General features: G+C 27.7%; 1 protein-coding gene across 2 annotated transcripts; it reads left to right on the top strand.

The window, feature by feature from the left end:
- The first annotated feature begins 252 nt into the window (after positions 1 to 252).
- On the top strand, positions 253 to 6,837 carry LOC100159424 (zinc finger CCCH domain-containing protein 14). Of its 2 annotated transcripts, none has more exons than XM_008188097.3 (6): positions 253 to 831; positions 1,292 to 1,334; positions 1,945 to 2,124; positions 3,360 to 3,530; positions 5,733 to 6,169; positions 6,335 to 6,837. In XM_008188097.3, exons 1-6 carry the CDS (start codon positions 793 to 795, stop codon positions 6,482 to 6,484), a joined length of 1,020 nt encoding a protein of 339 aa, XP_008186319.1. In that variant the 5' UTR covers positions 253 to 792; the 3' UTR covers positions 6,485 to 6,837. The 2 variants fall into 2 exon arrangements, with proteins under 2 accessions (XP_008186319.1, XP_001943554.1); XM_001943519.5 differs by having other exon boundaries at positions 258 to 831; positions 6,281 to 6,837.
- The last annotated feature ends 9,194 nt before the right edge of the window (positions 6,838 to 16,031 follow it).

Here is a 16,031-nt window from a genome sequence, read left to right as displayed (position 1 = left end):
TAAAAGTACCCACGATTAAAGATTGTGAGGAAATTCTGGAGCGGCAAACGTTTTGCAGAACGAACGCCAACGTTTACTAGCGCCCTCTACAACTACCACTAAGTACGGTAACCAAACCGGGTTACCTAGCCACGGTGGAGCGCTAGTATGTCGCGACTTTTTTTTGTATTTTTATGTATGTATTTATGTAACTTGATAAGAACATTTGGCGCCGTCATATTATTGTTCGTTGTGCAACCATAGTATCTATATCCGTGGTTTACAGCTTCGTTTAGCAACCGGACGTTCCGAATTTCTTCGTTATCAAACGTTTGCAACGTTTGCCGCTTCTGAATTTCCTCAGTATCTATAGCCGTAAAAGTACCGAATACAAAACATATTTTTATGAACACCAGGGTTGTAGATGTACCGTGATAAACACATGATCAAAGAAATTTCCATAAAATAAACACTAAATAATAATATACATAATATAAACACGACAGAAATATCCATTAACGTTATTATTGTAATATTGTCAGACATTTGATAAGGTGTTGATTTTGTATTTGTATTTGTATTTTTATTTTGGAAATTTTATTTTAAGTTTTAATTATTCTAATAATATGTTATTATTATTATTATTACTTAAGTCGTGTCAGTTGGTTTTATTTTCATATTAATAAATTATACGTACACCGGTGACCCAAGTACGTATAGTACGGGATGGCAACGATATTTTATCGACATTCGTAATTCGTAAATACTGGACCTTTAAAGTTTTTGTCTCTAACAATAATTGCAATTATAACCATGGACAACTTACGCAACGAAGTCATTATAAAAGTTAAAGTAAGTTTTTCGATCTAATAATAATTTAAATCTTCTCGCTATGAAGTATCTATTACTTAACCCCCAGTTAATTTTTCTTGATGAAATATCAAAGATTTTTAAAAAAAGAAATTGCAATGTATTGATACGTTACAGTTAAAATTTAAAATGTTTTGTATTGTGCAATGTACCAGTAAAAGTGCAAAACATACCGACCTGTATCTGACCATAATATAAGCAAGTCGGTATCTACTACGTTTGACGTGTATCAATCTTTTTTTGAAAATATCGATCTACACATTTTATATCAACTAAAATTGTTTTAAATATTATGACTGTTTGATAAATTATTTTTAAAATAGTCATAATAATAGTACCTCATTTAATCTATTCCTTAGGCCTTATAATAATTGAAGAAAGGCAAGTTTTATCTTGAAGTATTCACTAAATATATATTGTATAATACCTTTGTCTTTTATAGGAAGCAATACGAGCAAAACTGAAAGAAATGAATGCAAATAGCAGTAAGTAATAATTACCATAGGTAGATATTATATTCATAATTTCATATTTGTAAAATAACTATTATTTACTCATTTTCAAACACATTTCTTTGTTTAGCTACTTATATTTACAACTAGAAATTACGATAAATTATTATTATAATAAAAAAAATACTATATTATATTTATTGATATCATAACATAATATTACAGATAGAATCTTAATATTATAAAGTATTAAAGTAATATTATTGTGTAAACAATCATTCTACATTTAATGAATCAATTGTGTGCAACTTGAATAAGTATGTTATATTTTATTATAGGTACTTATGATAAAAATATGAATGCATATTTTTACTATACTTAATGGTAAATATTTGTTTATTTCAAATATTTTTTTGATTATCAAATATTACTACATTTTAAAACTTTTCATTAGGTAGCTTACTGAAAATATATTATTTCATTTGTTTTATATTGTAATAAATTTAATAATTTTTCCCATTGTTAGATTTCCAACTTTTCATTTTAATTTGTTAGGACAATTAGGTAGGTACCTATATTATATTATAGTATATTACATTGATGTTTTTAGATTATTTTAAATTATCTTTGTTAAATTTTTTAGGCGATGAGATAATTGATTATATTATGCTGTTAGTTACAACTAAAAAATCTAGTTCTGAGTTGGCTAAAAGTATTGATTTTGTGATGGAGAGTAATACAACTGTTTTTGTGAAATGGTTGTCAACAATTATTAAAAAATTGCAACAAGTGACTGTCAGTACAACAAAACAAATTGTATCAGGTAATTTAGATAACTTTGAATTTATAGTATTTAGGGCAAATTTTACAGTATAACTACTATGAGTGTAAAAAATACCATTCATTTTAGAATATGTTAAGTATACTCAGTTCAGGTTAAGATTGAACCGGCTTCACGCATGCAGAATGAGCCAACGAATAGTGTCTGACCCCCTATGCGATGGCTATGTGTTCTGTGACTGGCCGACAGTCATCGCCGGGCGTCCTCGATCGTCAGCGCCAGTGCTGGTCGCCGTGCATACGCTCTCACCAGTGTACGGAATGCGCGAAAAAAACGCGTTTTGGTCGAGCGAGCGGTTCAATCTTAATCTGAACAGAGTATAGAAATATAGACAATCACTCCAGGGCATTTCATTCTTTCAATGTATATTCCAGTAGGGTTATTCTATTGTGAATATAAATACAATATATACCATTTGTACTATTATTTTATTTTACAGTTATATTCAGACCCGACCCCCGATAGGCCTGGTCAGTTACATAGTTGAACTCTGTAGGCTGTAAAGTAATATGCAGGCAAACATTTTAGAACACTTCAAATTCTGAAAAAAAAATAACGAATATAGAAAAATGGGCCGTTAACTTTTTTAGTATCGGTTAAAATCTTAAAACTCTGTGGGCTTTGCTTATCGATACCTTATTGATACCTTTGCTTATCCAGTACTGGTTATGTTTATTATTCTAAAATTAGGTAATGAAAATACAATAACCATTACTTATTAAAATAAGTATGTCTGATATATAATTGTCAATACATTAATTGTTTAATTGTTTATTACCAGTTATCATTGTAGGGAAATGTTCTAATTATGCCATTAATTGAGACAAAATATTTGTTCTACAATATTATTGGAAATTAATAATATTAAAAATCTGGTTTATGGTTTTTCTGTTAATTTTAAATTGATCATACAAATATCAGTTCTTATAAAAAAAAAAATTAATAATTATTTTGAATATTACTATATGTGAGTAAAATAATATTATTTTTATTTACTAGTTGTGCTTGAATTATTGGTTAGTTGATAAAGCCTATTGACATTGAAAGACTATTAATATATTAGTTTATACTCTCATCAGCTATTGATTTATTATCAGATATAAGTAAATTCAATTTTTAAAAAAAGGTTTCCACTAGTTTCATTCAGATATTATAGTTATTGTATGTATAGCCATGTCAAATTGGATTAAATAGTAATTATATTTATACTTTTACAGACAATCTCCAAACTCCTGAAGAAAATATAACAACTGATGAAAAAAAGGAAAGTGATAATATTTCAATCTGTGAAACGAGTGATATAAAGTTGAACAATACCATTGAAGTAAAAGAAGAACTTAATTCAAGTGCCGACAATGGAAATAATATACAAACATCTAGTAGAGAAAGTATGATTGTCCTTATTTATTAGACATAACTATGGAAGTTATTAAATGAAAGTATGAAAAAAATAAAATGATAAACTACAGAGAGTAGCTGGTTGGGATTTGTTTTTCATCTGAATCACCTTGGCAGACAATACAAGATAGTGTTATAACTATTGTTATTGTAAACTGAAAATCAATGATGAGTATGCATGTGAAAAATGTTATGAGTAGAAATCAGTTAACTATAGGATTATATATAGTTTTCAAATTAACTGTGTAAAGAATTTATAAATATTATTTAGCGTATTTTTGAAAAAAAACACAATTAGGTCAGTTATTGGGTAAACGAAAAGCTATAAAGTGAAGAATTGTTTTCAAATTTTTCATTTACGCCTAGATATACTCAAAATACCTCATGCTGTAGAACATTGCTTCTCAAACTTTTTTTTCATGAGACCCCCTAAATTTTTATGAAAAGCAAAATAATCATTATTTATTTTGTATTAATTATATATTAAAATTACATGTACTATTTCAAACAGATAAATTATTATTGACAATGATATAAGAATATAATAAGATACTATACAATATTCATGCTTACAAGTTATAAGTCTTAAGTCTCTAGTTAAGTCTCTTGTTATTAGTGAAATAGTCTGCCTTGTGTACCTAAATAGTTGTTAAGACATAAGTACCATAAGGAGTGTAAAATATTGTCCATCCAACTGAAAAACTAAAAAGAGTTAGTAATACACAATAGTTATATTTTTGATTTTTAATTAAATTATATTTATTTTTAGGGACACTTGTTTAAATTTTAAAATTATTTTTGTTTGCATAAATGTACATATTAATTATAAACTATTTTAATAAAGACATTTTTGGGGTAAAAATCATAAGTGTGCTGTTTTTAGATACAACAATTTTAAAAATTGTGATGTTTTAACCTACCAAAAATGTGCGGTTTTAGGAGTCATCGCATTTTTTTTTTATATAGTTCAAATGTGGCCATATACATAGTTATTAATAGTTATTATTTTATTTGTGGATTTATCATTATTGTTCTTTTATGGCGATAACGAGTGGCCATACGTCAAGTGTGGCGTTCACCGTTTAAAATATATTACGAGTGATTTTTTTTTTTTTGGCTTAATATAGGCCATTTAGGCCCTTCGCTGCAAAAACACTACATCTCTCCATGCTTCTCTATCATTAGCTAGCTCTTCACCGTTTATTACTCCTAGAATTTGTTGGTCACTCTTAACTCTGTCTAACCATCTTTGTCTTGACCTTCCTAATGGCCTTTTTCCATTGGGGATCCATTTTGTTACCTCTCGAGGTATCTGGTCTTGTGCTCTCAATATATGTGTCCTGCCCAGCTAATACGCTTGCTTTTCAGCGTTGCTACTATGTCTGCCTCATTTAGTAATTCCCTAAATTCTAGATTGGTCCGTCCTTCCCACAGGCCGGTTGAGCGATCTTTTTTTGGGCCAAATATCTTTCTTAGCACCTTCCTCTCAAAAATAGCTACTTTTTGCTCATCTGTTTTTGTAGTAGTCCATGATTCACTCGCGTATAGGACAATTGAGCGTATTATTACTTTGTACAATATAGTTTTTGTTTTAAAGGAAACAAACTTAGAGTTTAAAACAGATTTTAGGGTGAAGAAACATCTGTTAGCTGAAGTAATTCTTTGTTGGATTTCTCTATCTCCATCCGCTCTCAATTCCACTCCGAGGTATTTGAAAGTATTAACTCTATCGAAAAGCAATTTGTTCACCGGTAGAATTTGTTGGTTATAGTTTTTGTAGTTTTTTTAAAATTTTTTTTTTATGTATAATAAATTTGAATATGGCCATCTCCACAATACCTACATATTAAAGAAAATATCAAAGAATTAAATATTATTAATAAAAATAAGATAGTCTGTGGTAATAGAAAAGTATGCAAATTTTGGTAGTCTGATAACAGGAATGTGATGTTACACAAAAAAATCACGGTAGTCGTGATAATGGAGGTAATCTTGAATGATAGTCACGATAATAGCTGTAGTCTCGTATAAAAGGAAAGTACCCTATAGTCTAAACTGAAACATGTACATTAAAAATTAAAATAAATCATAGTTATTAAATAACAGATTTTGTTATAAAAATTAACTTAATTTTTAATAACTGATTTTATCATCATAATGGAATTAATTAACTATATAATATTTCATTTCAGAACTTCAAAATTGTTTACCTGAATTAAATGTATCAAAGTTAGAAAAGTATGATGAGAATACAATATCTTCACCGTCAGACAAAGTAAAACCAAAAATAAGTTTTTCACCAACAGAAGCTATTAAGAGTAAACATAATATGCTGATAAATAAAAAAAGCACTGCTAAACCTTTACAAAAAAACCATCCTAAAATTTTTATTAATCCTGGTGTTGTATCAAAACAAAGTATTATCAATGATAATGAAACAGTTGTTAGTAAAAGAAAAAGGCCTCGAATATCTATAAACAGTGACAATGAAGATGAGAAAACTGGCGCATCTAAAGCTAAACTTCCAATTACTTGTAAAGAAACAACTAAACAGATTGCAAAAGAGCTACCAAAGAAAATTAACAAAAAAACCATGTCTCAAGTTATAGTTGTTAAAACTCATTGTAAAGTAAGTTTCAAAATGCATATAATATAATATATATTGTTAATTGTAATTGTAATATTAATTATTTGAAACTAATTTTATTTTATTTATATTGTCTTTTCAATTTGTATGTAGAATAACTTTAATGAAACTAGAAAGAAACTAAATATGCATGATTTAATTGCACAGCGAGTAGATCACCAGCGTGGTGCTTTGGCCTTGGATACTGCTTTCAAGTACATTCAGCAACAAATTGGTGCATCAGAAAAAGAAATTGCTGTTATAAAAAAGTGGAGGGATTATGCTGTAGACATGTTACGTCCCAACAAGAATGAATAATATTTTATTTATGATATTTTTTTCAAATTTTTGTAATTATAAATTGTTTTATTACTGAAAATGATTCCTTCCGATATTAGTTTCATAGCATTTAAGCTTATAAGTCGAGATTGTTTCCAAAATAAGTAAAAACTACTTAAAAAATCAATAGTATTAGGACTAATTACTGTTACATCTATTAGGTTAAAAGTGTACAATGTATTTAATTATTTATTCTAAGTTAAATATCTGCAAGTATTAATATACCATTAGATTATGTTATAATTTAGTTTGTTCATGATCATTTGTAAATAGCTAGTGACCTGTTATTATAAAAGACTGAAATCTAGAAATAATATTTTTTTAATCTCTGATGTTTCTATTAATTTATGCAAGTATCTAGTTTTAAGATTTTACAGTGGTTCATAGTTTATTCATTTGTAAGACATGAATATGAATTCGAAAAGTATGAAAAAAATATCATACTTAGCAGTCCTTTAAAGTATTTAAATAAAAGTATTTGAGTAAAAGTATTCAAATAACTTTTTAAATACTTTCAGCATGAAGTATTTCGAATAGTATTTTAAATACTTTTTTTTGTACTAAATACTTTTTGGTATTGAATACTTTGGTTTTTTATATCGAACATTTTATTCGTATTCAAAATAATTGGTTGGAAAAATATTATTGTCAACTACAATAATAGAATAATAGTTTTATTTGGTATTCTGTATTTCTGTGTTAGCTGAAGCCCTGAAAGTTTGTGAAAACCAGATTTCTGAAAATAGTTATTGAATAACAATATTCCCTTTAAACTATTAGCTAACTATTACACAACCTACTACATATGTGTTTATATTACGATAGTTAGAAACCCACTTTAAAAACCAAAAGTATTTGAAAAGTATTCCAAATACTTTTTCAGAGTATTTGAGTAGTATTTGAAACACTATACAATTAAAGTATTTGAGTAGTATCTTAAATACTTAAAAAAAATGTATTTGAGTATTTACTCGAGTACTTTTTAAAAGTATTCTTTACAGGACTGATACTTAGTTATACAATAATTATAAAAGCCATCTATCTGATTTGTATCTAATATTAATTATGAGCTAAAGTTGATGTACTTCCATGATCAAAATTCAAACACTGTACAAAATACTCACAACTGTGGTGTACTATTTGAAAATTATTTATTTTGCTTTATCAGCTAAATTATATTTTTTTTATAAAATGGTTCAGGTAAGATTTTGAAATATTTTGGATATTTTGGATGTTTGCTATAACTGTGATCTGTGGTATAATGTATAAAATAAGTTAAATAAGTATATTTAATTATAGAATACAATATAAATATTATATATACTTATATTACGCATAGTATCATAACAATGTGTTCATATTATAGTGTTGTGTAAAGTATATAAAGTTTTGTACAATTTCAATGTATACAATTTAGATGCAATAAAAGATATTTGCTGGCACTAAATATTTCAAAAGGCAAAATTAAATTCCAATTTCCTATTTGTTTGTATCCTTACAGGATCCTTTCTGTTAGAGATGTTTTTTTAATACGTAATCTTAAATTACTTTTTTAAAATGTACAACCCAAAGTCTAGTGTTTTTTTTCTTATTTTCATGTTCATTTAAAACTTTTCTTACCGATATAGATTTCTTTTTAAATAATTTAGAGAACAAAATCTCCAATTTTCGTATTCTTGAAAACTAAATTTGAAAATTTATTATTGTGTAGTTATACTAACTATAGTTATATGTATTATTACTTATAAGTTATAGACTATAGTTTTACACTTATACCTACTTTGTGTTAATGTCGTATTGAGTGTTTCTATATCCGCGATTAAAACATAAAGAAAACAATTTTTTTTTACTTATCCGATCTTACTAAGTAGGTACCTAATCACTAATCTGTGGCTCGTTTGTGGAGGGTTTATGCGATGAAGTATCATATTTCTGTAAATATTGTTTTAAAAAATGTTTATAGGTATAACCATAAGTTATAACACGAGTCTGAACTCGAAGTCATTGGGTATTCTAACTTATTAGCACGTCAATTAACTATTTTTTTAAAATCATTGAGGTATAATAAAAAAATGTGAGTTAAATTAAAAGTTATTTCCTTTTTTTTTAGATTATGAGCAGAGCGATGAATGTATTGATTTTAAAAACAATGGGTGTGTGCAGCGTGGTTTTTTGTTTGTAGCTACATGATTTATACGTTATAGTAGAAAAATTGCTGCTTCAGTTTATTAATTAAAGGTATTTATTTAAAGGTAGACAAACCACAAACATATAAGGAATCTTGCATTACATTTTAAAGTCTTAGATTTAAAATGAAAAATTTTTAGGAATTTCCTGCTCAAATTAATTTGCACATTTTCATGATTTTTAAACCTTTTGTCAAAATTTGAACTTTAAATGCTTATAATAATAAACTGTGACTATGTAAATATTTTTCAACTGTCATTGTAACAATATATTAGGAACCTTGTATTAAATTTTCAACCTTTTTGACCCGACGAATTAAATGTCATTACTATTTATAGAAAAAAAAAACTACTAAAATTGAAAACTGAATATGTCCATAAACAGCTCATGACAAGTCAAATATTTTGAAAACTTTATCATTTATAAAAAATGCTATTATAACAATCAGTGAAAATGTTATGTAGGTATCTACGGTTATTTATTTTATAGTGTGTTACTGTCGAAAATGTCGAAAACGATTTTGCATAAAAATAACCGTTTTCCTTAATTTTTGTTTTGTTTTCCCTGCGCTTTTGAAAACTATTGAGAATTTTAAATTTCGACCTCCCGAATGCACCAACTATAATAGATTCACTTTCCCGTCGAACAAGAAACTGTTGAAGAAAACCGAAGCAAGTTTTACTGGCTCAAACGGTAGTGTAAGACACAAAAAATCTAGTCTAAAGTTTAGCATAATAATAATATCATAAAGGTATTCATATTTATTTAGTACCTATTGTACCTATACTTATATTCAGTGGCGAGCTGAAGGGCTCAATTTTGACGCAGTTGCGTCAACTTTTCAAAGGATGGCGTCTCAAAGACTGTGGCGCAGAATTACATGCTACCTACGGCCCGACATCTTTTCACCACATTTTATTTAAATCATAACTTTGATATAAATTATAATGGGTGGTGGTGGTGTAAGTTCAGTCCGCCACTGCAGTTACATAAGTACATTATTCACGATATTATCATGGTATTAACCATAGACATATTAACTAAATATCACGATTAAAGATGGTACCTATCTTTAATCTTGTTAAATATTAATAGCTGGCGCATAACTATAGCATACAGCAACGGATTCGATTTAGTTAATAATAGGCAGGTAATTATAACGAATTATGAATATTGAATTACAAGTGATAACGATTAAACCATGTATAATATAAAATAGGTACACTATAAATATTATTAATACTATAATTTTCTTGATCCAAGGGGGCGGGGTAACCCCTATCCATCCCCTCACCCTTGGGCAAATCATTGGTAGTATCTAATATAGCCATATAGGTATATATTATTTTTTTTTAATCACATTGAATTAGCTATTATATTATATACCTTTGATTCGAAATTTAAAAAATATCACTTACTTTTATAGCAACACAAAATTAGATTTAAGATATTCGTAGGTACTTATTTAATTATTCCTTTGTTTTCATCTGTGAGTTTCACACTGTTTAACACTATTTTTCGTAACGTTAAACTTAATACCTACCTACCTACTTTTAGAGATTCAAATTACATTTCAGTATTTCACGCAATCGTATTGTTATACTTCATTCAAATATTATACTACTACGAGTTGGTAGCAGGTACCTACTTCGCAGTGAAGTATATTTGCTAAAAGAATTTCAATTTGATTATTGCTTAGTTATAAACAAACACTGTTGCCTATAACATATTATTTAGTTGCCGTCGTAGGTAGATATTAAATCTAAATATCTACCTACATTCCCTTACGAGAATTAATTAATAATTAAAAATAATTTACATCTTGTTCAAAATTCAAACTTAATGTTCATACAATATCTACCTAATAATAATTTGTTACTACTACTTATAAATGTTACAAGTGGATTAAATCTGCACATAATATATGCCTATACCTATTATCTATTCAACTGCTTTTTATCATTATGATGCATTTGAGTGCCATTTCTAATTCATTAAATTTATTTTTGAAAATTATTTATATAACCTTCGAATGTTCAACTATAAAATATGGAGGGATCATTGATGTTATTTTATGAAGTGAACTCTGAAAAATGTGTTGATCCTGGTTGATTTGGTCGTATGCTTATATAAGACGTATCTGTCCTTTGATGTTTGTTTAATTTAACAGGTATATTTTAAATAATTAAAACAACAATAGTTGATATTAGGTACCTATATATTAAAGAGTCAGATCTAGAAGATTATGTCTCTAAAAACTAAATTTTGGAGTATATTAAGTTGGCAACTCGATTACCATTTACATGGTCCACGGATGTATACATACAATTCCATTAGACGGATATTTACATTTCTTGAGGGGGGGGGGGGGTTAAGCCCCTGAAAGAACTCCCCACTTTCATGTGTGTCAAAATTGATGTCAATCACTTATAGCATTTGCTTTTGGTTTTTTATTTTGTAGCTAATAAATACCGATTGTAATGATATACGTTTTAAAATAATTACTTACACTGCATATTATTAGTACCTAGGTACCAAGTGAAATATTATTATAACAGATTTTCATTATTTTTGATTCTTAAAATGTCATTACATAGTACCTACTCACCTAATGATTTTGATTTCTAATACCTATTTAACATCATTACAACAAAAATTATGCAAATATTCGACTTTTTCTTTACTTACTTTTGAAATATAAATTATATTTAGCTACGCATACGGCTCATACCCATTACGTAGGATCTTGTACGTATTCACCACATTAGTCGGAAATGGTATGTGCGGCGTTATAAATTTGTATACCTATTAAATAAGGTGTGAAATGGGATAGATGTATACAGTTTAGAATATATATCTATGTATAGGTTTGTGAGACGACCCGTTATATTATAATTATAAGTTATATGGCTCTACGAGAAATTGATTTGGTGTTTAATGAACTATATAGAGACTGTGTAGGTAGGTACTGAGCGCTGTTATATAAACAATAAACATAATGGCGATACGGTCATAATATATATATATTATAACAATATAATATACAATTCGGAAACGTATATAGGTAATTCAATCATCTCGCGTGAATGCGAATGTAGAATGTTCATCGTTTGCCCAAAAAAATATGTTTTTTAAATTTTAAATTAATTTTGCTGTATGTGTATGTAGGTCTATGTTCCTGTAAAAACTATTTACAATGTGTATGATGTGTTCCGGAAGTTGTCGAGGACTTTTGAAATTAAATTGAGTCAGTTGCACTTCATCATCTGCTGTAGCTAGTCTGCACCAACCATACAAAAGTTTTGTAGGACAATATGGTCATAGGTGATAGGTACCTATGTTTAAAGTGTGTATATGTTAATATGTGTATATAATATTAGAATATAAATGATTACATGTACAATTATGTACATAGGTACAATATATTCATCATTATTAATTTCCCGAGGTTTCGTGAAATCGTGCAGTACAAACTACAAATTGATTAATTACGAGTAGGTACATATTGTAATCTTGGTTCTTGCTAATAACTAATAGAAAAGGTTTATTTTTACGTTGCAATAGAGGCTTTTTGTTTTTATATAGTTTATCTTTTGGGTAAGAATTTAAGACGACTATATTTAAGAGACTGCAGTTTCTAACCTACTGCTCCAAAATTTAAAATTGATCTCACAATTAATACACAATAAAGTGGTACAAAACATTTTGCGCCTCTAAATTAGTCATACGTATTTGTATCGACTGTATCTTTTTAGAAATTCTAGCGATATCTTCAACGATTTAATGTTATATATTAAATCTATTTTTTGGTCTTCGACATTCCCGCTGTTAACCAACTATATACGTCTTAATACGATACTAACTTTACCTACCGTTTTAGACCCTTTATTTTAACTCCTCTTTACTATAATCACGAACATTTTTTCACACACAAACACACACACACATGTATAATAACATAATATACCTTTCTATATCTTATAATTTATATAGTATACTGTACACCATATATGACTAATGACTATATTATATAATATATATATAGGTTGGTAGGTAATCCTTTCTGCCATAAACATTGGCTCGTTAAATTGCCATTCACATACGTTTTATACAATTCACGAACAAACATTATTTTTTTTATTGCAGATTTACTTTATATTTTTACTATTTACACGTAAACTCGTTTATGTTGTATATATATATATATATAACTGTATAAGCACTACATTTACATATACAGTCCCTTCTCCTCATAGTACCATAAATAGGGTGTATTGTTCCATATAGAATCAATGCTTGCAGAACTGAGAGTAGGAATCCAAAGGGCCGTTGGTTTTGTTTCACCTAACACGTATGTTAGCCGAGTTTGAGAGGAGTTTGGTTATCGTTGCGACCACATAATCGTCAGTAAGGGGGGGGGGGCATTTGTAAATATATACATATTAAACATAAATGTAAACGATTAATTTAAAAATTTTGATAACCTACAGTTATTATCGGTAACTCTTTCATATTTTGTAAGTGCAGTAAGTGTAACACTTGATTAAATAATATATTGTTTTGATACCAGGAAATTCTTTATGCATCACCCTGTATGGCTGTATATTATTATAACGTGGGTTGTATGTATAGTTAACCACGTCACGACTGATGCTCAAATCAGTATTCCAAAGGCGTACCTATTCGCGTATATATTCAGGGTGATGTTGTCTTAGGTGTAGGTAGTGTAACTGTAACAATTATATTATATAGGTAAAGACTTTACCGTAAAGTTATAGGGGGAGATATATATATACATATATGTTATATATACAGTATATTCATACGCATTTTTGGAAATATTTTTTACAAAGGTAATTTTAATTCATCATAAAATCAAAACTTTTTATCTTGAAACAAGTTATATTTAACTATTTTTTATCGTTATTATTAATAGTGTTTCACTTTTTTAAATGACCACATACATTTCTTTTTTCATTTTCTGAATAAGAATAGTTTTTTGAGAATTTTTATGTATAGGTAGGTATTTGTAAAAATTAAATTTTGATAGAGTGGTTAAATGTAGCAATTTAAAAATTCTCGTTGAGAAAAATGTGATAAACTTAGGTAACTTTGTTGTTTTGTAGTTTCTATATTTTGTTTATACTTCGTTATTTAAGCATTTTAATTAGTTAATGGCACAAATCAAAATGTTGGCGCACTACTTTCCTCATATAAAATTTAAATTCCAACTAATTTATGATCGAAATTAGAAATTTATACATGGACATTTTCAGAAAAATACGATGCTTTGAAATATTAAATTAAAAATAAATGTAGTCATTCAAAAAGTTAAACATCTAAAAATTTGATAGTAATAAAAACAATATTTTTTCAACAATGTTGATTTTTAATTTCGTACTTATTAAAATTATCCTACATAAAATATTTTCAAAAACATTAAAACCTTTCGAGAAAATTAGTATTTACATATTTTAAAAAATCGTCCCGTATACTGCTTGAACAGTGTTTCTTGTATTCAACAAGCAAGCTCTTTCCTATTTCTCTATTAATGTTTAATTCAATATTTATCCAAATTTTAATTTTTGGAATTTTTAATTAAACTTAGTTGCCTAAAAAAAAGTAAAAATCTATATTTTGTATAATACTTAACTGATGCAATATCGGTTTTACTACCTATAGGTAATACCTCATAAATTATAAAGGGAAATACCTAGGTATTTGGATATTTTTTTCATAAATTATAAATATTGATTCATTAATACTAATTACTAACATTTTAAAATTATCATTTAGCTCCCATATCTTCTAAATCAATTATCATGGACCGCTATCCTAAATATCTATACAAGGTTAAGAACTCAAAAACGACCTACTTGTTTAAATTTGATTTTGATACAATAGGTAACATTTTCAGAAAATTTATCTGCAAAATAATTTACAGTGGAAAAGATCATTTGAAAAACAGAAGTAGTATAAACATATCAAGGATATTAAATTATGGGCTTTAAGTATATTTAAATTTTTCAAAACTCAGATTTTGAATAACTGCATTATTGAAAAAAAAATTAGGGAGTCAGTATGATTGTTGAATAACTCTGTAATAGTTAATAAAATAATCTATCATATAAGTTGTACATATTTTGTTCATAATATGTTTATTTAGTCGCATAGTCAATAATATTTAAATTAATAAGACATTGAGATAAATGCGTGGATGTCATTAAATGTATAATTAAAATATTAAAATATTTTGACAGAAGGTCACGAAGAATCTCATCAAAGACATGCTATATGATAATATATTAATACCAGCACCAGATATATTGCTCAACATTGAAAAAAATAACATTTATTATGTTTTGTAATAAACAATAACCGTTAGGTTGACCAAACTTGAAACCAGAACCAAATAATTAGTGTCCCTACTAATAATAAGTAATATAATATAATACATATAATATAATAACGAGTAATAGTAATAGTAATTAATATAAATTTAAACGAGTTATAGGTAGGTACTAGAATTGTTTAAGATTCAGAACGGAGTGATGAATGTATTGGTTTACAATGATCTATTACCAATTAAAAAATAAAAATAAAAATAGTTTAATATAAAGGAACGCGTCTATCGTGTATTTCCCGTCTGGTATATTGTACTTAAAATCGTATGAAAACAGTTTTCTTTTTAAAAAATCACGGAAATCGACTGGCAAAACGAGCTTATAATAATATATATAGGTATATTGACCCTGCGCGGTATGTGTGACATCTGACGGTTTAACTATGTATATTGTGATATACCATATATATTATACGAAACACGCACACAACGGAATTGCAATTAAGTTTAGAAACAATCTCGTCGTGATGGTGTCTATATATATATATATTATGGACCAGAGTACCCACCTAAAATTTATACTTGACGCGCGACGTGGTGATGTTACATAACTCATGATCTACACTATACCTACCTATGCGTACCCATATATTTATATATATATATATATACCTTCGTGCGTCGTAGTACCTAATTTATTATTGACACTCGGCATGGACCAACCCGCTAGTGCTTATTATTATTATATATACATTATTTATAGGTGTAGTAGGTACCTACCTACCTACCGTAGTGGCTATATAATATGTATTGATAATTAACTTACGCGGGATGAGAAATAATAAATAGGTGTATTTCCTATGCTTATAAAGTATCCATAATATACGCGTACACAGTATACACTATAGGTAGGTACATCGCATACAATATACAGTGGCGCTTAGACAGATTAGCAAGTGCACTTTGTAAGTAACTGCATGTGCTCTCGAGGGGCGT

This window comes from Acyrthosiphon pisum, chromosome A1 (assembly GCF_005508785.2).
Source record: "Acyrthosiphon pisum isolate AL4f chromosome A1, pea_aphid_22Mar2018_4r6ur, whole genome shotgun sequence".
NCBI classification, from domain to species: Eukaryota; Metazoa; Arthropoda; class Insecta; order Hemiptera; family Aphididae; genus Acyrthosiphon; species Acyrthosiphon pisum.
The sequence above is the reverse complement of the archived record's forward strand: the minus strand, read 5'-3'. Positions and strand labels throughout refer to the sequence as shown.

Coding starts and splice junctions, on each gene's coding strand:
- LOC100159424 (XM_001943519.5), top strand. CDS start 793: ATGGACAACTTACGCAACGAAGTCATTATAAAAGTTAAA. Junction 832..1,291: donor AAGTCATTATAAAAGTTAAA/GTAAGTTTTTCG, acceptor TGTCTTTTATAG/GAAGCAATACGAGCAAAACT. Junction 2,125..3,359: donor AACAAAACAAATTGTATCAG/GTAATTTAGATA, acceptor ATACTTTTACAG/ACAATCTCCAAACTCCTGAA.